At 50.1% G+C, this 21,167-nt stretch overlaps 11 protein-coding genes across 11 annotated transcripts; 4 read left to right on the plus strand and 7 right to left on the minus strand.

Annotated features, from left to right (window-relative positions):
* Window positions 1-829: 829 nt before the first annotated feature.
* CONPUDRAFT_128038 (uncharacterized protein) lies at window positions 830-2,826 on the minus strand. Its single transcript, XM_007773265.1, has 7 exons — window positions 2,683-2,826; window positions 2,438-2,628; window positions 2,298-2,381; window positions 2,041-2,248; window positions 1,472-1,990; window positions 1,068-1,416; window positions 830-1,016 (listed from the first exon to the last, which is right to left on the minus strand). The coding sequence occupies exons 1-7, from the start codon at window positions 2,686-2,688 to the stop codon at window positions 925-927; spliced, it is 1,449 nt and encodes a 482-aa protein (XP_007771455.1). The 5' UTR covers window positions 2,689-2,826; the 3' UTR covers window positions 830-924.
* A 349-nt stretch (window positions 2,827-3,175) lies between these two features.
* On the plus strand, window positions 3,176-3,528 carry CONPUDRAFT_156406 (uncharacterized protein; the record flags this gene model as incomplete). Its single annotated transcript, XM_007773266.1, has 3 exons — window positions 3,176-3,214; window positions 3,269-3,365; window positions 3,419-3,528. The coding sequence occupies 3 exons, from the start codon at window positions 3,176-3,178 to the stop codon at window positions 3,526-3,528; spliced, it is 246 nt and encodes an 81-aa protein (XP_007771456.1).
* Window positions 3,529-3,691: 163 nt separating this feature from the next.
* CONPUDRAFT_128040 (N-acetylglucosaminylphosphatidylinositoldeacety la se) lies at window positions 3,692-4,758 on the minus strand. The gene is made up of 3 exons (XM_007773267.1): window positions 4,412-4,758; window positions 4,275-4,365; window positions 3,692-4,219 (listed from the first exon to the last, which is right to left on the minus strand). The coding sequence occupies exons 1-3, from the start codon at window positions 4,744-4,746 to the stop codon at window positions 3,827-3,829; spliced, it is 819 nt and encodes a 272-aa protein (XP_007771457.1). The 5' UTR covers window positions 4,747-4,758; the 3' UTR covers window positions 3,692-3,826.
* A 94-nt stretch (window positions 4,759-4,852) lies between these two features.
* CONPUDRAFT_145659 (uncharacterized protein) lies at window positions 4,853-5,835 on the plus strand (the record flags this gene model as incomplete). Its single annotated transcript, XM_007773268.1, has 3 exons — window positions 4,853-5,262; window positions 5,320-5,451; window positions 5,586-5,835. 3 exons carry the CDS (start codon window positions 4,853-4,855, stop codon window positions 5,743-5,745), a joined length of 702 nt encoding a protein of 233 aa, XP_007771458.1. The 3' UTR covers window positions 5,746-5,835.
* A 97-nt stretch (window positions 5,836-5,932) lies between these two features.
* On the minus strand, window positions 5,933-6,824 carry CONPUDRAFT_167434 (uncharacterized protein; the record flags this gene model as incomplete). Its single annotated transcript, XM_007773269.1, has 3 exons — window positions 6,540-6,824; window positions 6,017-6,477; window positions 5,933-5,961 (listed from the first exon to the last, which is right to left on the minus strand). Exons 1-3 carry the CDS (start codon window positions 6,749-6,751, stop codon window positions 5,933-5,935), a joined length of 702 nt encoding a protein of 233 aa, XP_007771459.1. The 5' UTR covers window positions 6,752-6,824.
* A 1,960-nt stretch (window positions 6,825-8,784) lies between these two features.
* On the minus strand, window positions 8,785-9,584 carry CONPUDRAFT_167435 (uncharacterized protein; the record flags this gene model as incomplete). Its single annotated transcript, XM_007773270.1, has 7 exons — window positions 8,785-8,821; window positions 8,874-8,921; window positions 8,978-9,015; window positions 9,064-9,126; window positions 9,182-9,242; window positions 9,294-9,391; window positions 9,449-9,584. Coding segments are annotated over 7 exons (480 nt in total), but the record flags the coding sequence as incomplete, so codon positions are not given.
* A 377-nt stretch (window positions 9,585-9,961) lies between these two features.
* CONPUDRAFT_138708 (uncharacterized protein) lies at window positions 9,962-12,119 on the minus strand. The gene is made up of 16 exons (XM_007773271.1): window positions 12,098-12,119; window positions 11,898-12,026; window positions 11,757-11,845; window positions 11,639-11,699; window positions 11,526-11,588; window positions 11,438-11,475; window positions 11,335-11,385; window positions 11,246-11,282; window positions 11,109-11,195; window positions 10,626-11,053; window positions 10,500-10,577; window positions 10,423-10,441; window positions 10,326-10,371; window positions 10,198-10,276; window positions 10,124-10,144; window positions 9,962-10,075 (listed from the first exon to the last, which is right to left on the minus strand). The coding sequence occupies exons 2-16, from the start codon at window positions 11,914-11,916 to the stop codon at window positions 10,049-10,051; spliced, it is 1,143 nt and encodes a 380-aa protein (XP_007771461.1). The 5' UTR covers window positions 11,917-12,026; window positions 12,098-12,119; the 3' UTR covers window positions 9,962-10,048.
* Window positions 12,120-12,469: 350 nt separating this feature from the next.
* Window positions 12,470-15,398, plus strand: CONPUDRAFT_156410 (uncharacterized protein; the record flags this gene model as incomplete). Its single annotated transcript, XM_007773272.1, has 6 exons — window positions 12,470-13,057; window positions 13,109-13,317; window positions 13,364-14,596; window positions 14,651-14,768; window positions 14,819-15,019; window positions 15,084-15,398. The coding sequence occupies 6 exons, from the start codon at window positions 12,470-12,472 to the stop codon at window positions 15,396-15,398; spliced, it is 2,664 nt and encodes an 887-aa protein (XP_007771462.1).
* Window positions 15,399-16,076: 678 nt separating this feature from the next.
* Window positions 16,077-17,003, plus strand: CONPUDRAFT_167437 (uncharacterized protein; the record flags this gene model as incomplete). The annotated part of the gene is made up of 4 exons (XM_007773273.1): window positions 16,077-16,648; window positions 16,715-16,752; window positions 16,820-16,886; window positions 16,940-17,003. The coding sequence occupies 4 exons, from the start codon at window positions 16,077-16,079 to the stop codon at window positions 16,977-16,979; spliced, it is 717 nt and encodes a 238-aa protein (XP_007771463.1). The 3' UTR covers window positions 16,980-17,003.
* Window positions 17,004-17,964: 961 nt separating this feature from the next.
* On the minus strand, window positions 17,965-18,853 carry CONPUDRAFT_108327 (uncharacterized protein; the record flags this gene model as incomplete). Its single annotated transcript, XM_007773274.1, has 3 exons — window positions 17,965-18,262; window positions 18,331-18,394; window positions 18,456-18,853. 3 exons carry the CDS (start codon window positions 18,851-18,853, stop codon window positions 18,107-18,109), a joined length of 618 nt encoding a protein of 205 aa, XP_007771464.1. The 3' UTR covers window positions 17,965-18,106.
* A 1,354-nt stretch (window positions 18,854-20,207) lies between these two features.
* On the minus strand, window positions 20,208-20,839 carry CONPUDRAFT_61262 (ubiquitin-conjugating enzyme; the record flags this gene model as incomplete). The annotated part of the gene is made up of 4 exons (XM_007772958.1): window positions 20,208-20,338; window positions 20,394-20,577; window positions 20,634-20,729; window positions 20,816-20,839. The coding sequence occupies 4 exons, from the start codon at window positions 20,837-20,839 to the stop codon at window positions 20,208-20,210; spliced, it is 435 nt and encodes a 144-aa protein (XP_007771148.1).
* Window positions 20,840-21,167: the final 328 nt, after the last annotated feature.

A 21,167-nucleotide genomic window follows, 5' to 3' on the forward strand; every position in this document is an offset into this window, starting at 1 on the left:
ACCGAACGACTCGCGAGGGATACGGACTTGGCTCCAGGTATTGATGCGCGACGTGGGACTGCAAGCGCCGGAGTCGAGCTCTTCGCAGTGAGCCATGGCCTCGAGTCACTGCTGTGAGTTGCCGAGATCGAGCTATTGCTCCTCAGAGCAGCTGGTGGGGGGAATGATGGATCAAATGGATCAAATGAAACGGCAGTCGATGCGGACTATAAACGGGCACCATCGCGGTCAGCCATTTACTAGAAGAGATGGTCATATAATTATACTTGCAGCCATAGCGTTTCACTTCATCAGTTAACCCTGCGATGACCACTAACCAATAGATTCAACGATAAGGGATAGAAAATAGCAGAGCAGCAGGTGAGGGCGAGAGCAAAGCGTCGTAACAGAGCGTTACAGTCAGCATGTTCGGTGGATTACTGAGTTAAGTATGCACCGCCGCGGACCACTCCCAAGACCCGCTCGCTCGGATCAGGGGTTAATTTTACGGATCCTTTCAGCATTCGAGCATATGTCACCGAAGGACTCGCGAGACACTGATTTGCACGCCTCCTTGAGTCCTAAAAACAGCCCAATTTCTAGCTTAGAAGAACATTGTAGAAGCATGAGTAAGGAGAGCTACGATTCTCTCAACTCACGCTTTGGAAAACGCAGACGCTTACTCATCAACATCGTCACAGAAAATAACGTTCAGCGAGGGTACCTCACTGGTTCAACGTGGGTGAGAACGCCTACGAAGTACGAAGACACGTAGAGTTTAGCTCCATGTGTTGCGATGGAAGGTCCAATACAACTCCGCGAAGTTGAGTGAACATGTCATAAACGATGAGAAGTTCAAGGCGTATTCCATCCCAAGCAAAACACAAGGTCATGTATCTCATTATAAGACCAGGCAAACAGGGTAATCACTCCATCAAAGTTGGTTCATGAAGGTAGGAAACTTGGCTTGACGAGCTTGTTGTCGATTTCTAGCATCTTGCAAAATGCTTCCGTCTGAGGACTGGCGTAATAGGGTGCTGTTAACCATAATTAGTAGCGTCTCTAAAACCGAAATCAGGTTCGCGTACGTTGGTGATTCTTTGCGCTGCCTTCATTGCCAGGGCCCGGAGCCACCTGCGAGAAAGTTTGAACATCATCGAGGGCTTTGAATAAACTCGCGGAATCGCTCGAAGATGACGTGCTCATGGGCGAGCTCTTGGCTTGAACGTTCTCTTGTACCCAAGCGAGCTGCTCCTTGATCAAATCTCGAGCAGCACTTTCGTCAGGATATGCGGCCTGTCTTCGCGACACTGGGAAAAGAGAGTCGAACGCCTTGGTAATTGCCAGCCACTCTGGGTCAAATCCAAGTTTGGGGATACGACGCTCGCCTAAAGAAGCCAGCGGGAGAGAGTCAAATGCGCAAGGTAAATCAATGATCTGAAAGGAGCGTGGTCTCAGCGTTTTCTCTAGTACTGTGGGTTGGAAAACTCACCTCGAGGAAGTCCCGTTTTGGGAGACACTTGTCGAGTGCAAGGAACTTGGTTTCGATATTACCTGAAGGTGGTGGCGGCGGGGTGGCAACGTCTACTGCCTCGTCATCCAGCGTAATTTCATCGGGGTTCGAGGACACGGGCGCAGGAGATGGTCCCACCGAAGCATCGGCTGGCCCAGCCATTTGAGGTGCAGGTGCATCGCTGAATTCGTCGTCATCGTCGATCGCAATTTCATCTGGGTTTGCCGCCGTAGGTTGTGCAACACTCTGAGCTTGTGGTTGGGAAGTGCCATCTTGATCATGACGTACGGTGGCCTCGAAACGGACATGGAGATGGGCAGAGAACCACCATTTGGGGCGAAGATTGCGGAGAAGACCCATCAATGGTGGCGAGCCAAGTTTTCCGGAGTTGACGTCTTGTCGAAAGAATGGTTTTCGCCGAAGGAGACCTTGCAAGTCTCCAAAATGCTCGATTGATTGGGGCCAATCGTGCGATAGGAAGATGTCGGGTGAGGATAGCTGCTCTCACCTAAGACGGCATATAGATGAAAGAGCAAAGGAAGACGCACAAGGGATAGACGGCGAACATTGTACTCTCGTATGTGGTATATGCTACGCATGGTTCCGTGGTCGTATGGTACGCGCTCGAAATGCCCTTGTCGGAAGTCGTGACCCTTGAAGATGCCGGAAGCTCCTGCAATGCGAAGACCGCCGACTTGTACACATCCCGCATGACCGAGGAAGTAGATATTAGGTGCAAGCCATCCTCCATGATATCTACGGCGATGGTTAACGAGTCATGTAAACGAGCGAGCAGAGGACGTACAACTCCCAAAAATGATTCGAAGCCTCATGGTTACCTCCGATGACAATCGTCAAGATTGGTGCCTTCTTCTCTCCTGTGTAGTATCTAGTACCTCCACCCGTAGGTTATCCATGTCAAGACTATCTCTGCGTAAGCCTCACTTGTAAAAATCTCCGAGCTGCCGATACTTGTTTGGAACGGCCATGCACTGAAGATCGCGGTGGTTTCGAACGGCCTGGAAGTCCCCGCATATAAGAAGTAGATCTACAACGTAGTCGTTCTTGGTCTCGAGGTTCTGTATATGCTGGTAAATTGCATCAAGAGCACCGTGGCAACACCCTTCGATAGCGATCTGAGTAGAAGGATCAGGAAAGGAGACTGTACTTGGTGGGGGATACTATCTCACTCGCATCCTCAAAAGACGAAGACTGTTGGTCTAGGAACCGCACGAGATATCCGGAGTTTTGTAATATAAGAAGTTTAAAGCAAGCCAAAAGACGAAAGAGAACAGAAGTTCTAGTATGCTCGAGGCACAGTAGGCTTGAGCTTGAGAGTCAGCGCAATGTCCGTTGCGACGCGTCTGAGTTGCCGAGGCGCGCTGTGTGGCTGTGTTGGCTCAATATCGGGCGAGTCAATTCATTTGGACCGCCTTATTCCAACTGGCGTAATTAAGTGACAAAGCGACGGAGTTGGTACGCCCTCAAATCTCTTCCATAGCGTAGGGAAATGTGACGTCATACTGATGTCAGGCCTTCGTCTGCGATCCTCTTCGACCCAATCGCTCAAATGCATTTCACCAAACCTGCACCTATATAATGAGCTAGCTGCTTGTTGCAGTACAAATTAGTTTCCACCTTGACCCGTTCACAAATCATTAACTGGGTAATTACTTGTTCACTATGGCATCCACCGGATACTCTCCTCGCGGCCGTCCTCTTGTACGTTCGGAAGCCATCTTTTATGTCTGCAGCATTGATTTTGATACTTTCTAGGCTGTCGCACTAGCCGGTGCTATTACTCTCGCTGTCGGCGCTATGGTGTTTGCCAAGTCGGATTCCAAGAAAGACGTTCAGTCAGATTCCATGTATCGTATGCGCATTTACCTTCCTTTCCTCGTTTTGTCCTGACAAAGCAACTCACAGACCCTGCTGGAGCGGAAGGGACTCGTATGACAGCCGAGGGCAAGACTGACGCTCGCTACGACTCGACGTCCATCCGAGAGAAAGTTCACGAGCTTCCAGGGAAGCGTTAGAGGGCCATTGAGATACCTGCATTGTGTCCAGCACCCATCATGAACGTTTAAACGCGCACGCGATATCAATGTACACAATAGTAATCTGCATATAGTTTTGGCACTCAATCACAGACGATCACAAGTGAATTATCACTTGAGACTATTGAGGCTATGGTGGACTGTGCATGTTTTACGAGGAAATTGTTCAGCGAGGATGTCAAGTATTACCAGCCCAATTCGCAATGCTAACGACATGGACGCGACGCTGTATATTCCAGTGACAAAGACGATTTACTACGCCAGATATGGAGCAGGCCTACAGTTCAATCCATTCATTGACCCACATGTACCTCGAGAAAAGCATGTTCAGACGTCGATACCAAACAATTTGCGATGCATGGGCAAGAATGGAGCGCGCAGTAATGACATATTCGCTGAGGCCTGAGACGAACTTGGGGTTGTTTGCAGCGTCCACAGCGAGGACTCCATCCTTAGCCGAAGCTTTCCGAAGGAGTATCTTCAGCTTCTCTAAGACGGCGGACGAAAGGCCGGTATATTTCGGAAGTAGCGGAACCGTAACCAATGACCAGACTCTAGGAGCAGTTTGATTTGTGCCGGAAACAAAATTTCGTCTAAGATGCAAGGCACCAGCAGGCAGAGAGCGATGATTGGGATGAGAAGAGATCCCTTGAAAATCAAAGGTCAAGATCTGCAGGCAACGTCAACCTTACGAGAGTGATGCAACAAATGCCCAAATTACTAACAGCGGTGATTTGATTGCTGGTAACGAAAGGTTGTATAACTTCAACAATAACTTCAGCATCCCAGGTCAGCGTGATGTTGTCCTGCAATTCACTACGCAAGGTGAGAAGGTATCACGACACATGGATTGACAACCTACGGATGGTCAAGGACCCAGTGCTTCCCTTGCTCTACACCGAGTATAGCCAAGCTGTCAGCAAGTTCTTGCTCCCTTATCTTTCCAAGTCCATCCGCATCGCCGTTGGATAAGCACAAGGAGAAAATTTCTGGCACAATTCCATCCGTTCCCTCCAGTAGGGACAGTATAGTGGGAGAGAAAAAGAAACTCTCGTCATCGGGATGCGCTGTCAGCAACAATAGGCGCGGAGGTGTCTGTGAACCCCTAGAAGTAAGAATGTGATTCACATGCTCTGTCTGCGGGAAATAGAGAAATGAGAGAACGAGCGGGATAAGAGCAAGAAGCAAAAACACCATCTTCAACGACGCGCTTGGCCACCGCGACGTGCGTGAAGTCACGTAGCTTACGTAATCGAAGAGCCTCATCTTCGCAACCTGGCTTGCCCGCGCCGAACCGCATACGATGGACAGACACACCCGCAATCAGCTCTTGCGCTCTGACGAATACCTCCGTGACTTTCCTCAACTTCCAAGTCAGCGACATGACCGCTATGACAACGACAACGACAACGACTCCTTAGACTGGGACAACAAGGAACACCAACCGCACCACCGAAAACGCCTGCCCATTCCCGACCTGCGCTTCGAACAGACGTACTTGAACCGCATCAAATCTTGCATCCACTATGAATCTCCACGTACCGAGAAAGGAAAACAGAAGGAGATCCCACAAGACGAGGACTTCAAGGCTGGTATACACGCCGTGCCCCTCGTTGATTCGTCGCGGATTATTGCACGGATAGACTGGGGCGGTGTTGCTTGGATTACGCTTCGGGATCAAGTCATCATGCCGCTCATCCAAGGCATGGTCTGGTGAGTCCCCTAACTTCACTCATGTTTTACGATATTTTGACGGATGCTGTCGGGCAGGGGTGTCGCGAGCGAGTACATACAACCTATCATGGCGTACGCTCGCAGAAGAGTGAACGTTGGAAGTCCACGGAAAGACTATCCGGAGGGGAGGGGCTCAAGTTTACTGAGACAGCTGGCCAATAAGCTGAAGTCAGCTTCATTGACTACATCGTAATGTGAGCCGCGACACGATTTCAAGAGTTTCCGTATGAACGAGACTCAGGTACTATAACCATAACTTTTTTATTCACTGGCATTCTATGCATTGCATGGTTATGCTCAAGGCCCTTCTTGCTTCCACTGTTCGTTGATATCCGAAATCCGAAATCAGGTATCTTGAGAAAGCACCCAAAACGCCCCCAAGATCCCGAGCTCTCGATGATCGCTGAAAGGAAAGGCGAGCTCAACGACTCCGTCACTCAGATCCGGATACGAAGATTCTGAGCGTGAATCATGGATGACATTCAAACGCTACTTCGAGTCAATTGTGACGGCACAAATAGTTGATAGCATCGAACACTAAGAAACCCACACCGGGATTATCCAACACCTTCTCAGTATAGTGCCTTTTGAACCCTGCAGACGACGTCTAGAACAAGATGAAGCCTATATCCTTTAACTCTTTAATCCCTCAATCTCGTGCAGAGCCCCCGAAGAACCCTAAAATCAACGTGAGTAAACTGTCGACACCCCGATTGTTTAGACCATGACTGACAGTACTGCGAAACATAGCGAACAGTAATATTCTGGGCTTCTCCTGCTGAACACGAAGCGGGAGGCTGCCCGCCGTTGTTCTCCACTCTAAAGACGAGGTCCGCCAGCTCGCCCTGGATGTTCTTGACCATCAAGCTGTCGATGTTCGTCTGTGAGTCCGGAGACTCGATGTCGCCAACCTTGGCACCAATCATGTACGCATTCGCATTGCCTTTGTTTGCACCAGATGACGTGAAATCCCACTTGGGCGACACGCCTGACCCAGAGGGATTCGGGACATAATAGTGCTGGCCAAGCACGCTCAAGACTGGGAGCTCGTTGAGCGCGGCGATGACCTGCTGCGGCGTGGCCTGTTCGTCTGTATTCTTCCAGGCCTCATACATGATGGCGGGAGCGTCGTTGAACGCGAATGTCCCGTACAGACATGACGAGTCAATAATATCTGCGACTGCACCAGCCAAACTATGGACAAGACGTGAGCCGCGGATTTTGGTAGAGGTGGCATTCAGGCTCAGGACACTCACGAATATGTTGACGAGGTCGCGTTGCACGTGTAATTCTGGGTACCAACGGCAATGCCGACATAGCGCGGCGCGTAGTCTGGTGCAACAAGCTGCGTCTGGTTCGCCGGAACCTGGATGCGAGCATCGCTCAAGTCGCAGCTCATGCTGGAAGGCGAAGTCGTCGTCCATGCAACAGCGAGCGCGGCAGTGGTCAACGCAACGAGTCTGAACATAGTGAGCAAGGGGCGACAAGGTAGTAAGTAGTAAGTGCTCTTGGACAAGGAGGGGGGGAGAAACTCGAGGAATGTGCCCAAGGCCTCAGCAAGTGCCTGTTTTAAAACATCTGGTCATGATGAATTATGGACTTAGCCCTTATAAATACCCCGAGTCCGTGGGGTGGTTATGTCAAGGATAACGCCGACGGAGGCTCGTCGTCAACATGAAAAGCGACGTTCACGGACGCCGGTCCCTATTGTACCGCGTGAAACGCTAACCGAACAGCGTTGAAATCCGCTCAGGTCAAGTAGGAAGCGGTCAAAGATGGCGCCGTCGGTCAACGCTCGGTCAGTTTTGGTCAGCTGAGCCACTAACATTTCCAAGCTGATGCCAGTGGCAAGACCGAGGCTAAAAGAAATGACCTGGCGTTCACGTATAGGTGAAAATCAGAAGCTGAACGATATGCTCTAAGTTTGCTGAGCCGGACTTTGCAGTCCGAGCTTGACCGGACTCGCTAAAGACTACTACTCACGGGGAGTGGGGATGGAAACGAGAAGCACCAAGTGTTTTGACGACGACGTGAAATTCAAGAACTGATCGAAGCCGATACAAACAGGTTACAAAGACATGTTGTTATTTTCGGTGAACGGTACTACATGAGTGAGAGAGCGGGGGTCTGAGAGATTGGAGGAATCGCAGGATATTAGAACGTGACTGGGGTGGTAAGTTAGTAAAACATACAACTCTTTGACGTCCCTCGAGTTTCAGGTGTCTACCCATGACATAAATGGCGTGGTACAAGGGAAGAGTATGTAGTACACTATAGATGAGATCTTGTGGGTTTCACGACCGCTCGTGGACATGCTTCTTTTCAGCTAAGTACGTCTTGTTGTGGTATACTTGCTTCATGACGACGACATGCATCATAGACAGAATGGCTGTGAGAGATCCTGGAAAACCTTATTTAATTCAGACGCTCCTTTCACCTGAAAACAGACTTACCAGTTTGCTGAACCCGCTGAGCTAAGACGCAGGGCGAGTCAGGCTTGTTCCATGAGTTAGAAAGTAAGAGGCGTACCATAGGCATTTGGTAGGTGGGACGGAGCCTAGGCTGCCGCCGCAGCTGGTCCTTGATCCGCCTTTGCGTCAGGTTGTCAACTTTTTCACTGAAAAAGCAAACTTGCTAATTAGATCCCGAGAGAAGGGATAAAGCGACGTTCTCACCGAACATGTACAATTAACTGCTCAAGAGTAGGGTGTGGGCTGCTCCCTGTTGACAAGTCGAATGAACGCGTGCTCAAGTAGATGTATCCAGTCAACATACCGAGGAAATCCACAACGAACTAAGAGAAGAAACGGGTGAGCTGAGTATAATCATCAAGGATTCACCACATCGCACCTTGGTTACAGATTCTCCACTTTGGTCATCATCCCACGCTTCCTCGCTGTCCTTGCAAGCAGACAAGCAAATCTTTTAAGATAGTTAATACATGTATACGAGTCGCAAGAAAACCCATACCACCGATGGAACCTTTATTCTTGTGGGTGGCTCACAGTTGCCGTCGCATTCCTGAGCCTTTCTCCAAAGACGAAAGGGAAGAATTGATTGTATCATATACACAGCGAGGAAAGATGCTTTTAGCAGTCCGTATCTAGGTTTGAGTCGAGGGATAACTGTCGGGAATAAGATGGCCGGTGATGCACTTAGGAAAACGTTGACTAGACGGAGACCAGTGCTTGCGAAGAGCCGACGCAAGGGAAAGGGCAAGAGCAGCCGGCTGGGGTTACTTGGATTGACGAGGCTCATGATGCTTGTGTTTCGTGTAGATTGTGATTGATGGTAGGGAGACGAAGCCTCAGATATAATAAGGGATGAGCCTTTGATGCCATTCAGTCAACTTTCATTGCTTAAGGAACTAAAAGGACCTACCGGCAGGTGAGGAATATCCCGGCTTAGTTATTGGATTGTTGCATTTTGTATGAGGCAAATCTGATTCGCCCCTTTGTCAGAAATATAGGAGTTGATCATAGTTTCATTTTGACAGCGTACCGAGAATAGTTGCAGAGTGACAACAATCGAACAGCGCCTAAATCGATGTTATTGTTGATGTTTCAAGAACATGAGGTGGTGCTTCTTACAAAGAACTTTGCACCGATAGGTAGTCGACGAATGCGTTCATGAAGTCGCTGCGGAAGAGTCAATCCTACTATCTGTAAAAGGGTAACATTGTGGCATCACGAACATTATCAATCAACTTAACACCTTGGACATCCACGATGGCTTGAAGGAATCAGGCCTTTGACCGCATAGTGAGGTCAACACACGAACCTTCGTCACGAAGGTCCGGTTCGCTTCCATGTCGGCACTTGCGTTGTGAGCCATGACCCGTGACTACACCAGGAGTAAGTATAAGACAACGGCGCGAGACTTCGTAGAACGGACTTACAATAGAAGAAGAATCTATCACAGGGAGCTGCGTCCGCCACAAGTTTGTCTAGCTCCCTCAACTGAGAATTCTTTAGTGTAACCACGGTTAAATAGTGCTGGATTGGACTCACAATGTTGGTACTTGTGGGCCACAAGGAACCATCCGGCTGAGGATAGGGGCCGAAGTCCTTCATAATGACTACATCGTGGTCATTGAAACCATACTTGTCTAAAAACATTGCTATACTATTGGATGCACGAGCGGTGCAAAAGTGTCAAAACCAACCTATCAGAAGTCCTTGAACCCACTCGAGTTGACGCTGGCCGCCAAGAAGTTCCGGGTATTCATGGCCAGGAAGATTGGCGTAGTCAATTGCAATTAGGAGCGCTTTGCGACGTGGAGGGGCGAGCGTGGCAGACATGCTAGTAGGTCAAAGAGCTCTCCGGGAAGGTGGCGGCAGGTAGCATGGCTTTATGCCCGATGCACCACAGCTTATGTATCTGCAGCATCTACCACTCGCGATGCGAGATCTGATTCTCACCTTTCGGTCCTGAATCACCACCGCCGCTCGGGACGTGCAACAGCCCGACAAGATAGGCGCCGTCCCAACGAGGATAGGCGCGCACGGAAGATATGCTCACTCGAGCAGAGTGATGGGAATTTTGATTCTTCTCCATTCCTGTGCGCTCAGTCCTGTGCGCTCAGCACGGCCCCAATGGCTGGCGCTCTTTCTTGTGGTTGCATGTCACCTCGACCAGGATAAATTAGCACAGATCTATTCGCAGATGATAGCAGTGTGGGAGCGAGCATAAGCAAGATTATAAATTCTTGTTCCGGCAGTTTATTATGCAAGAGGGTATGAGCCATATAGGGTAATGTCATTTATTAGAGATAGAATGGCTGCTTGAGGTCCTGAAGGCCGCTTAGTTCATCTTGCTGAAGATCGATAAGAGCACTTACAAGCTTATAAAAGCTTCCAAGCTAACACGCGTTTGTGAAGATGCAGAGGACGGGCAACATTGAGACTGACTCACCACTGGTCTCTGGTCGGGATCATCCCTGGGGCCATCATTGTCTTCTAGACGTCTTCTGGTCAAGTCACGAACTCGATGGCTGACGGTGTTGTTTGATCATGTCATCCCACCTATAAAAATTGTCTCACCGAACGTTGAGAAGCAAGTCTTCATAAGTTAGGTCAGGTTTGTTCCCTAATGAAGAAAATTAATATTAACAGCTTTAACACGATGCGCCGTGCGTACTAAGAGCATCGATGAAGAACTAGAGAAAACGAGATAAGCAAAAACAAATTAGACATTGAGCAAGAATGCGTACTAACCGTCGTAAAAGACTCGTTCTCTATATGGTCTTCCCATGCTCTCTCATGGTCACGACAGGCAGAAATGCACACCTTCAGCTATTGTATTGAAATCGAATGACGCCATTTCGCAGTAAAGTTGCATACCACCGACGGTTTATCGATCCTCCGAGGAGAAGTGCATCCACCACGACATTCCATAGATTTCTTTTTCTTGAGGACATGGACAAACAACGACTGAGCCATATAAACGGCTATGAACGAGCTCCTGAGCAGGCCCAGTGCAGCCCTTTTGGAACGGGAAGGTGCTCCCCAGGGGGCCGCTATAGCCGGAGCTGTGAGGAGTAAACTGGCGGTGACGATTGCCGAAGTCAATTTAGGTGATCTGAGAAGCTCGCAAAGGGTTTCGGGAACGAATCTGGAGACTGTTTTTCTGATGGACCGGTTGTTGCATTTCTTGACAACTCTCTTCGGTCCTAATATAAATTGATCGCCGAGGGCAGGAACAGTTATGGAGACCGTGGTAGGGCTTTGCAGTAGCCTCAACGTGCTCCTCGGTGAGTCTAACGCCATGTCTGGGAACATGGACGAAAGGTCAAGTAACTTCATTGTGAACAAGAATCATCCTACTGGTAAGAGGCTGCATGATAGGGGACCTCGGCATATCCATCGGTGATAGCCGCGGCGAAAGCTCGTTGCATCTCACATGTGGTAAATCTCGAAAAAGGTCAAAACGGTAAGCTTGAGCATAGAGACTGCCGTCATACCAAGAATCGTGGCGGAATGGCAGCAGTCGAATAAAGCCTCCAAAATATTTCAGAGGTATTTTCACACCCGTTAAATGAAGGGTCCTCACAATCACATCGGGGCCAACAGACAACCGGCCGCATAGAGCGTCGTGAAGGTCCTGTGTGTTCATGAGGAGAACCGTTGAAACTAGGAATCCTGGGGATACGTACATTATCTATGACCTTGACCCCACAACCGTCAACTATGGCTAAAGAAAAACTCGGTCTTCGGCACAACCTGGTGCTGCGGGTTACACACCTTCGTCCAGCATATCAACTTCACTCTGGTGATCGCAAATAGAATTTGTTCCATGGCCTGTGACTGTAGAGCTGGATAGTGGATTCGGTTCAGCTGGAATAGAGGAGACTTACAATACAAGAAACGCCGGTCCAAGTAGGATGCGCCCTCCGCAAGAAGGCGTACTTCTCTCAGCTGAAGGGAATCGGATTTATTCTAGAGTACGTACAAAAGATTCAAAGGACGACTCACGATATTCTCCCTAGTCGGCCATAATGGATCCCCGGTGCTGTCGTCATCCATCATGACAACTATGTCCTCCTCGCGATACTCGTATTGGTCTAAATGCAACCTATCAACCTCCAGGACACCCCCTTCCCAGAGGCGACCAACCAATAAGAAGTTGTTTCATCTCCTGCAGCTGATGGTGTCCCTCGAGTGTCGCATATCGGTCCTCCGCTTCCTCAGGGATATGAGCGTAGTTTATTGCGATGAGGAGAGCTTTGCGGGTGATCAATTTGGCTATCGGTAGCATTGATAAAAGGTAAGTGATATGATCCTCGAGTCAAAAAGGATCGATGGATTATATGCACCCTGTGCAGGCAGTGTATACAGCCGTAACTGCCTTCTTCCAGATATGGATGCTTAGCTCATGACAATGTGCTGACGGCGTGTCACCGACGAGCATCTGCAGGGGGAGGAGGCTGGGTTGGCGATCAAGTTGTTGGGACTGAAGGATGCATGCGCGCGGGGTTGTAGGTCCATGTATTTCCAGAAGGCGGGGTGCTCAATCGACGGTGACGGAAACGACCAAGAGAAGCCTGACAGGAGCACGGAGTCCCAATTTCAAATTCGAACGTCAACGGGCAGAAGCACGTGAGAGTGAACTCAAGCTGGCTCGATTTCTTGTTCGAACTGAGTTCCGTGTTTCTTAACGCGCCTCGTTCGTTTAGCCGCACAACGCCATGGCACGCTTCAGCGCCATTGTCAGCGATAGCAGCGACGACGAACGTGATGTTGCAAGGACTGCGCATACCGCATCAAAATCTCGCCCTCCGCTTTCCCGCCATGACGAGCCCGATGAAGACGCCGCTACTTCAGGCGAAGAGGACGAGGACGAAGAAGGTGGTCAAGAATCTGACGCGCAGACGTCGGACGGAACTTCGTCCGACATGAAGGAAGGTGAACTTGTCGTGTCACGTAAACGCCCTCCGCCAAGCGATGCGCTCGTCGAAGCCACAGACGGCGGCTATCGTTCTAGTCATGGACTCGGCGCACATCGACGTCCACATTCCCCTACGTCCTCGGAGTCGGACGATGAAATGCAAGTTCAATACGGCGACAGCACTATAACTCCTTGGGCGCGTCATGTCGGCGTCGACGCCCAAAAAATGCACGTTATGCAGACCTCCTTGTTCCATATGCCCCAGGAAGCTGCACTGCTGAAAGACATGAACCGCCCTAATCGTCCTCGGTTCCAGTTATCCTCTTCAGTGGCTCGAAAGCATAGCCGAGACTCTGATGGAGACGGTCTGCGAGTGGACTCCCGCGAGGTATGTGCTCAGCAAGTTTTGGGATATATATACCTGACTTATGGTTAACAGCGATCTTCCTTTGCCCATGACATTGACCCATCGCCTATCAGACCTACCCGCAAGTTTTCTAGGGTTGATATTGCTGATTCGGCCGTCCTTGGAACAGAAGGCGCGATAGTAGACGCTGGTCTTGCCTCAGGCCGCTCCTTCCAAGTCAGCTGGGGCCCACGAGCCTCTCTCGCCCACCTAGGCCAACTATGTGGCCCTCACGGCGAAACGTAGGCTACTTTATCTACTGCAATTATCCTTTCTCAACTTTTGCAGGAGTGTTTCAGCCAATTCATCGACCGTCAGCGTAACTTCTATCCCCTTAATTCCACATTCACAGCAAGAGGCCAGCTCGCGACTGTCAACCCTGCTACAGCATCATCTTACGCATACACCTATAACATCAGACCAAGATGGAGTCCCTTTCGCAGATCCATCCTCAGCACTGAGCTTCGGCTCCTTTGCTTCCCTTTACCCCACCCCTGACAGGTCATACGACGCCTCCCTTTTTAGACTCGGCTCCGCGTTATTCGACGAGATCAAAGTAAGACTTGGACGGGATATCACAATTGATATCTCCAACAGAATCACGTCCATTCGACGAAAGGCAGCCCTATCGTCATGGTTGGAGGAAGCTGTTTCTTCGACCGTCGAAGCCGATCTCCATGAACGCCCACCATCACGTTCTGGCGCCCACATGTTCACGTTGCTTTCGGGAAACCAGGTGGACAAGGCTTGTGACGTCGCCATGGATAGTGGAAATGTCAAAATCGCTACCTTGATTTCCCAGGCGCCGGGTGACTTCGAGTCCAAGGCTGACATCCAAGAGCAACTCGAGATATGGCGAGAGCAGCGAATAGATGTTCACATGGATGAGGATATACGTAAAATTTACGCGCTTCTGGCTGGCTCTTTGGACGTCCTTGAAGGCTCAAAAGGTGGCAACCTTGAACAATGCCCTGATGTGGACCTGCTGAAAGGTCTCGACTGGAAGCGCGTTTTTGGTTTACATTTGTGGTTCTCAGAACCGCTTGATAGCTCAATATCTCAGGTTTATGAATCATACCAGAGAACATTGGAAGAGCAGTCACCCCGTATATCCCCTCCACGACCATGGTACACGGAGAACCAGCAGACGCCTCCTTTCAAACTTCCAGCTCCAGCTCCCCCTGACGGCCTCTTCTCCCTCATCAGGCTCTTTGCTGAGCCTGCATGCTCCCTCTCGCAAATCCTCACCCCGCTCTCGTTCAGCCCTTATCCCGGAGACCACTCCCTTCTCTGGCACCTTTACATCATAATCTCCCGAAGTATGCGAATCCGCGACTTCTCAGACCGCGCCCATCTTGGGGCCTGGCAATCATCCTCTGAGCTTAACGGCGATGACATCTCTTACGAGGGACATAGCCCGTCGGCTGACATATTAGCCAGCAGCTACTCACAGCAGCTCGAACAACTTGGGATGCTGCAAGAAGCTGTCTTTGTATTGCTGCATATCGAAGGGTCAGCTGGGTGAGTCCTGATTTCTCCGTGGCGCACGGCGCATTCATCAGCTGTGCCTTATAGGAGGGAAAAGGCTATCCGCGATTTGTTGTCTCGTTCCGCTGATAAACTCGACGACTGGACAACTCAGGGTCTCCTGGGAAGCCTGCGAATCCCGAAGGCGTGGATCAACGAAGCTAAGGTCAGTCGAGAATAATAAAAACTTCGAGATACTCAAACTTCAGGTCTCAGGCCCTCTATGCGATCTATCAAGGCCAGGTATTCGATGCATACACGTTGTACATGGAAGCAGGCCTCCATCAGGCCGCGCATGACCTCGCTATTGCCGACCTTGCGCCCGAAGCTGTCATCCGGCACGACCTGGAGCTTCTCAGATCGTTGTTCGGCAAGATGGAGAGCCGTCCAATAAATGGCTGGGCACAGCGTGGCAAGGTTCGCTATGCTGATGCACGCCTAACCCTCATGCCAAAAGGCTGACTGCGTTGCTGATCTACAGGCACTGCTAGATTACGCCAACGCACTGGTGCGCATTCCCGAACTCCACGCAGCAATGACCGAACGCGCGGTACCCGACACTTTGCAAGAACAAGAGCTAGACCAGTTTTCCCGGAGCATACCGCGTCTGATTGGCGTCTTGCCAGCTATTTTCCCTTCCACAGCTAACATTCAGCATCGCGTCGCGGTTTCTGAGATGGCATCGCGTCTAACCACGGCCCTAGACTCTATCCGGCCCTTAGCACTGGTGAGTGTATCTGTCGATCCTCTGAAGGTGGTGTGCTACACCTGCACGTATTCGGGCCCGATTGACTAAGCGTTGACAATCCTATCTTTGTAGGCTCAGTCGCGTACACAGCTGGCTAACGCTGACGAGGGGACGAAGCTGAAGCATGTCCAAACAGTTGCGCTAGAGCGCTTCATGAGATCTATACGCGTGTCATAACATTTTCAATAATCCGATGATTATATTACCTACTGTTACAAACGCGCACGGGCGCTATGTATTTGTGGAGTTCCTTTAATTCTCTCCATTCTCTGAAGCTTTCAGATGCCATGTTGATGCATTTCAGCTATTCTAAACTCAATGAGGTCTTGCGCGTTTTTATACTGGTGAGGCCTTTCAAACGTTCGGGGACGCATTCTAGGTAGGCATCGTTCGTAGGCACGAGGAAATCGAACTCCGCTTTTTGGTTAGGTCAGGGTGAAGGTGACGCGAATTTGGTTCCTGCCGTTACATGATGATGGTAAGATGAGAACATCATATGCTCTTATTCAAGCTGCATTTCCACGCTGAATCCTCGCCACAGCACAGTCACAGCATATGCTGTAATTTTCCGTACAGAAGGCTTCCGGGCTGAAAGTTCTTTAGAACTCTGATGACAAATGTGAACTTTTGGACAAGCTCAAGGCTGTTGTTTCATATTTGGCGGCAGTCTTCCAACATACTTAAGCCTGGCGTGCCACAGTGGCCAAGGCAGGTTTTACCGCAACAATGCCCACCACGCGCACAACTTCCAAGCAGGCAGACTTTGGCAGGCGCGGCATCAGGACACTCCGCCGCATGTTGGATCCCCGAACCCGGCGTGGCGAGACTTCCTCAACGAAGGTGGAGCCACCAGAGAAAGACAGGGACAAAATTCCGAGAACAGCATCCGAACAGATATCGACTGGTGCTCCGCTCACTATTGCCTCGTCTCATTCTATACCTTCGTCCCTAGCCCTGGTGGTTTCGACCCCTTCGATCACAATTTGCAACGACACCTCTGCCCCGCTGTTGGATACAGGACCCATGGTCTCAGGACTCGACTCCAGCCCGCTGCTCAGCCCTGACTCAGTAATTGACGAAGCCAAGCCCGACAATCAAGGCTCCACTTCCCCGTCGATAACTGTTAGTGACGACCCTCAGTCAAGCTCAGCTTCACCGAGCCATCCTTCTTCCACCTTGGAACTGCATTCTGTTCCAGGACTCAGCCCAATGTCTGCTAGTAACGTGTCCCTCACTTCGACGAGTGATTCGTCTTTTCTCAGTGTCGACGGCATCGGGATGGGTCCGAAGCTGTGTCGGTACGTGATATTGTTTTTTATGAACACGGAACTGGCCGCTCAATACTCATATTTTAACACCCACAGCTGGAGCAGCAAGGGAAAGCAAGATACTGTCAAGGCAGGTGCGGGTGCGACTCAAAATTCTGGCGGAAATAAGTGTGTATCTTATTCAATCCTGTCCAAAACCAGACCTCATGTTCATTAGTAGGCCAGCCACAGCTGCCAACGGGTCGAATGCAGTCAACACGACGAACGGGTATTTCCTCACGTTTATTCCGATAAGTACACAACCTAACATGATATCCGCAGCCAAGTACGAAAGCCCAACCCAGCTAATTACGGAAAATAAGCGTATTGTATGTGTTGATGAAGCACGTACATCAATCTGTAGACCCGCCGCTTGCATGATCCCTCGGTATCCTCTTGTCTTCTTTTTCTGCTTTTGATCAGATGATTTCGTTCTGCGATGTCGACTTCAATATTGCCAAGTATTTAGCCTCAATGCAGCGTTGGGCTAGATAAATCTTAATCTTTCATCATTCTTATCCTTATGCAATACTTACCTGATGTAATGGACATAATTTGATACCTTCCTCCTAAAGGTGACCTATTCGCCCGTGTTATAACTAGACAATTATCACTACGGGAAGTGATAAATATCTGATGAAATCTGAAGAGGTGAAAGCCGAGACGAGGAGGAAGTGCAGTGGGTGCAAATGGGTGCCGCAAGTAAGGACAACCAGCATCATGGATCGCGCATTGTTCCGAAGGCTGAAACGGCTCGCACGCTGTCGGTCGGCAGATCTCAGCACCGAGTTTGTAGAATTTTTGGACGGGTGGATTTTTGATTAGCGCTCAATGTGCTAGACGCCTTCAACCGGCGGGAGTAATAGCACTAGCAATCACAGGTTTCAGGATAAGTATGTTATTTTGTCTGTGTTTCGGATATGGTTTTGAACTTGGTGAAACACCGGGCCAACACCGGGCGGGCTTAGCCTGATCATTACCTTTGAAGAAGATTTTCAATTAGCTCAAATCGTACTTTTGCCTTGAGTCTTAAGCTTAGGAATTCGACTTCCAGCTGATATTCATAGCGAGCCGTAGCGATTCAGGCCCGCCCAATGATGTGTATTGGTCGCAGGCTAATAAGATCCCTTCCCGAGTCTTCAGTACTCAACGAATATATGTACATATAAGTAGTGCTGTACATACCCGTCGACGTGTATTCGATGGAGGTGAAGGCAGATGTCGGTCTATATTTACGTTCTAGAGTACGTACAGTATGCCGTAGTAACAGTTTGTCGTGATTAGCTGTGACTAGCTTGAATAATGCGAGGAATTATATACATATCTCTATAGGTTATGCGCGCCATTGATCAACAATAGGCCTGCAAGAGGGATATCGGGACGTCTAGAAGTTAAATTAAATAATAACAGGTCTAATTGAGTGGGACACAGTTGATTGTTGCCCCTTAATCAGTCAATGCTCTTCCCACTCTGCAGTAGAGTGGTTGCCAATACAGAGACGTTGAGCAGCCCAAGTTGGATGCCGCTAGGTGTGATCTCGAGGTACACTGAATCGTGCGTCTTGTAGATGCGAGCCAGCAAGGTACTGGAGTTAGTCAAAGTAAGCTAGAATGGCGAAGTCATCGCGATCGTCATTAGCATAGCAAAGGTCTTTAAACAAGAGATGATCTCACGTGGACGAATCTGCCTGATGGTGTCCACGAGTACGAGGCCCCATCGACGATCATGATCCTAGAGCTAGTATCGCCATCTCGGTGAGCTAAGTCCGCAACATTCCGAGAACGCGGCGACGGCTTACCCTCTGTCAGGCGTCAACCTCATCCAGCTAGCCACTGGCTGTTTCGGGATGGACCCAAGTGCCTCGACGTGGGGTCGGCTGCCCGACCAATCGATGAGCGCGAACACTGTTCCGGTCCCATCCTTGAAGACCGTGTAAGCCGGCGAGGAGGCCTCGGTGTTAATCTCAAAGCCTGTCTTATCATGCGGGCCGACGACCTTGCAGTTCAAGATCGTCGGGTTGAAGTAGGTGAACTTGAACGTGACGATGTCGCCGAGCGACCCGCCGCTTGCTGGCGGGCTACCCGGCCAAGGCAACGCGCCATATACCGAAGGAGACTGCGAGCCGCTCCAGGGATTGTTCTCGCTCGATTGGCCATTGCCCATGTTCCACGCGTCGAAGGGATTGAGTCCGTACATGCCTTGTGTTTCGTGAGGTTTTGTCGCTCTTCTGTCGCTCTTCTGCAATAGCTACTGATGATACCTGTCAGGCAATCCGGAGACGAAGCATATATACTCGAGCTGAGGCGGATATCATTGCCCTCTTCCCTAGTCTATGATAGCTCTTTCTGACCATCGGCAAAGAGCAAAGCGCAAGTATCGATGCGGGCAATGGCTCGATGCGCGTCGATACGCAGGGTATCTCGGGCGTTTCGACCAGGGCCCCATTGTAGTGGTGAACAAGTCGCTAAGATGCTCGCAAGACCTGAGTACGGCCTTCGTCTACGGGCGGTAAAGCGCTCGCTCTGGCCCACGGTCGGAGAGAAGTCGCCGAGCGGTAAAACGGAGGTTTAGCTCGTCAAAAGCATTAGCTTGCTGTATCTCTGCAGGGGAGCACTGGCAATCGACATGCCGATCCAAGCAGTTCCAGCGGGTACGGATACAGTCCGCCTTTCAGGACAGCCAAGGAATAGCAAAAATTCGAAGTGCATAGCATGCCAGCAGCGTTGGCCTATAGAACTCCGTTTCTTTGGATGTGTTAGCAACGGCAATCCAAGGGACTAGTGATGTCATGGTCGGCATTTTGATCTGTCCATGAGTTAGTGCAAACATAAAATTGTGTTTCGTACAGGCCATCTGTCCTGCGACAACAGTAAAATGATGTTTTGCCACGGCGGGCTCACGCGGAAGGAATGAAGGAGCACAGACTAGTTGCTAAGGACAAGTGGGGACACGTTAGGGGCAATGAGCATAGCCACCGAGTTTCCATCCTTGGGCCTCTCGGAGATCTTTACTTTACTGTATCACACTTCAAGTTGACACTGACTCGGAGGGCCTCAAGTGACCGCACGATTTACTAGGATTAACCAAGCTGATGCCCTTTGATACTCCACAACATCGGTCACACCGGGAGGCCTGGCCGTTGGTGCAGTATCAGAATACAGACAAGCTGGTCGCGCTCGACTTGGTTGAGACGTTCAAAGTTGAGGGGTCTTGTAAAGGAGGCTATGCATATAACCGAACCCATTGTCTGGAACACACTTTCTCATCTCAAACTACTCAAACTTTTCCTCGCTACATGTCGGGGCATGGTGATATTCTAGTGCCAATGCAATGGTCGTGAATTCAAATTAAGCCAATCTGATCTTATTGCCGGATGAATGAGAAAACGAGGGAGTACTAGAACATGGACACGAGCAAGGATAGTGAAACATTGATACACTTAAAACAGCCAGTTGTTACAGTTCATGCGTCACTACATGGCATACCTGTTCACATCAAGGGTCAGCTCTCATGCGGGCATAGTCGTGCGGGCTAGTGCTTATCGTGTGACTTACTTCCTCGTCCACTCCCGAGCCGTCGCCTCGTATCGAGTGCGGTCGGTCTTGTACAAATGAGCAATGTCGGGCACAAGAGGATCATCGGGATTGGGGTCAGTGAGCATTGAGCAAATCGAAAGTAGCACTGAGAAGAAGGATTATGTGAGCGGGGGCAAGGCGATCCCCGACAAAGAGCCTACCTTTCGAGATGGTCAGAGCGGGCGACCACTGGTCCCTCAGAATGTCCAGACAAATCGAGCCGTTGGCATTGATGTTGGGGTGGTAGATCTTCGTCGTGAAGCTGACCTTGGGAGGCTTGAAGGGATAGTCGACAGGGAACGTGATAGAAAGGAAGAAAACACCGCCCGCGTACGGCGAGTCACCCTGTAGAATGCTGTGAGCCACGTTGTTTCATTGCTGTATGTGCCAAATCGGCGCACCGGTCCCATAATCGTCGCCTGCCACTGGAACATATTGTCGCCCGTCGGCCCAGCGCTGCAAGACGAGGGTGGGTCACGCCCGAGATCAATCAATTCCTACGAACACTGGTCAGTCGTACGTAAGATGGCGGCGAGCACGCGCCACGAAGAGCGTTGAGGCATCACTGGAAGATGTAAATTACCTTGTTAATGCGCTTCAAGGCCATTTCTAAAGAAACCGTAGACGTTCAAGTACTGCATAGATAGCAGGACATCGTTCGACAGAGGATCACAGGAAATCGCACATGATCAGAGAGAATCGTGCGGGGGAGCGGAGTAAGCGGCATAGCAGCAATGCATGGAGATCGGGTCAGCAAAGGATCTCAGAAGGAGGTGAAACGAGACTGAGGGACATACAGACGAGTTCGCAGACGGGGATGGGCGCCAACGACCGGTGTGGTGGTGGAAAGGTAAAGCGTAGTGAGTTAGAGCAACGAGGCTATTTAGGATGTTTGTAATCTGTTTGGTCTGCTGACACAGGTTTGCTCGAATCCC

Source organism: Coniophora puteana (assembly GCF_000271625.1).
Source record: "Coniophora puteana RWD-64-598 SS2 unplaced genomic scaffold CONPUscaffold_10, whole genome shotgun sequence".
Classification (NCBI taxonomy): domain Eukaryota; kingdom Fungi; phylum Basidiomycota; class Agaricomycetes; order Boletales; family Coniophoraceae; genus Coniophora; species Coniophora puteana.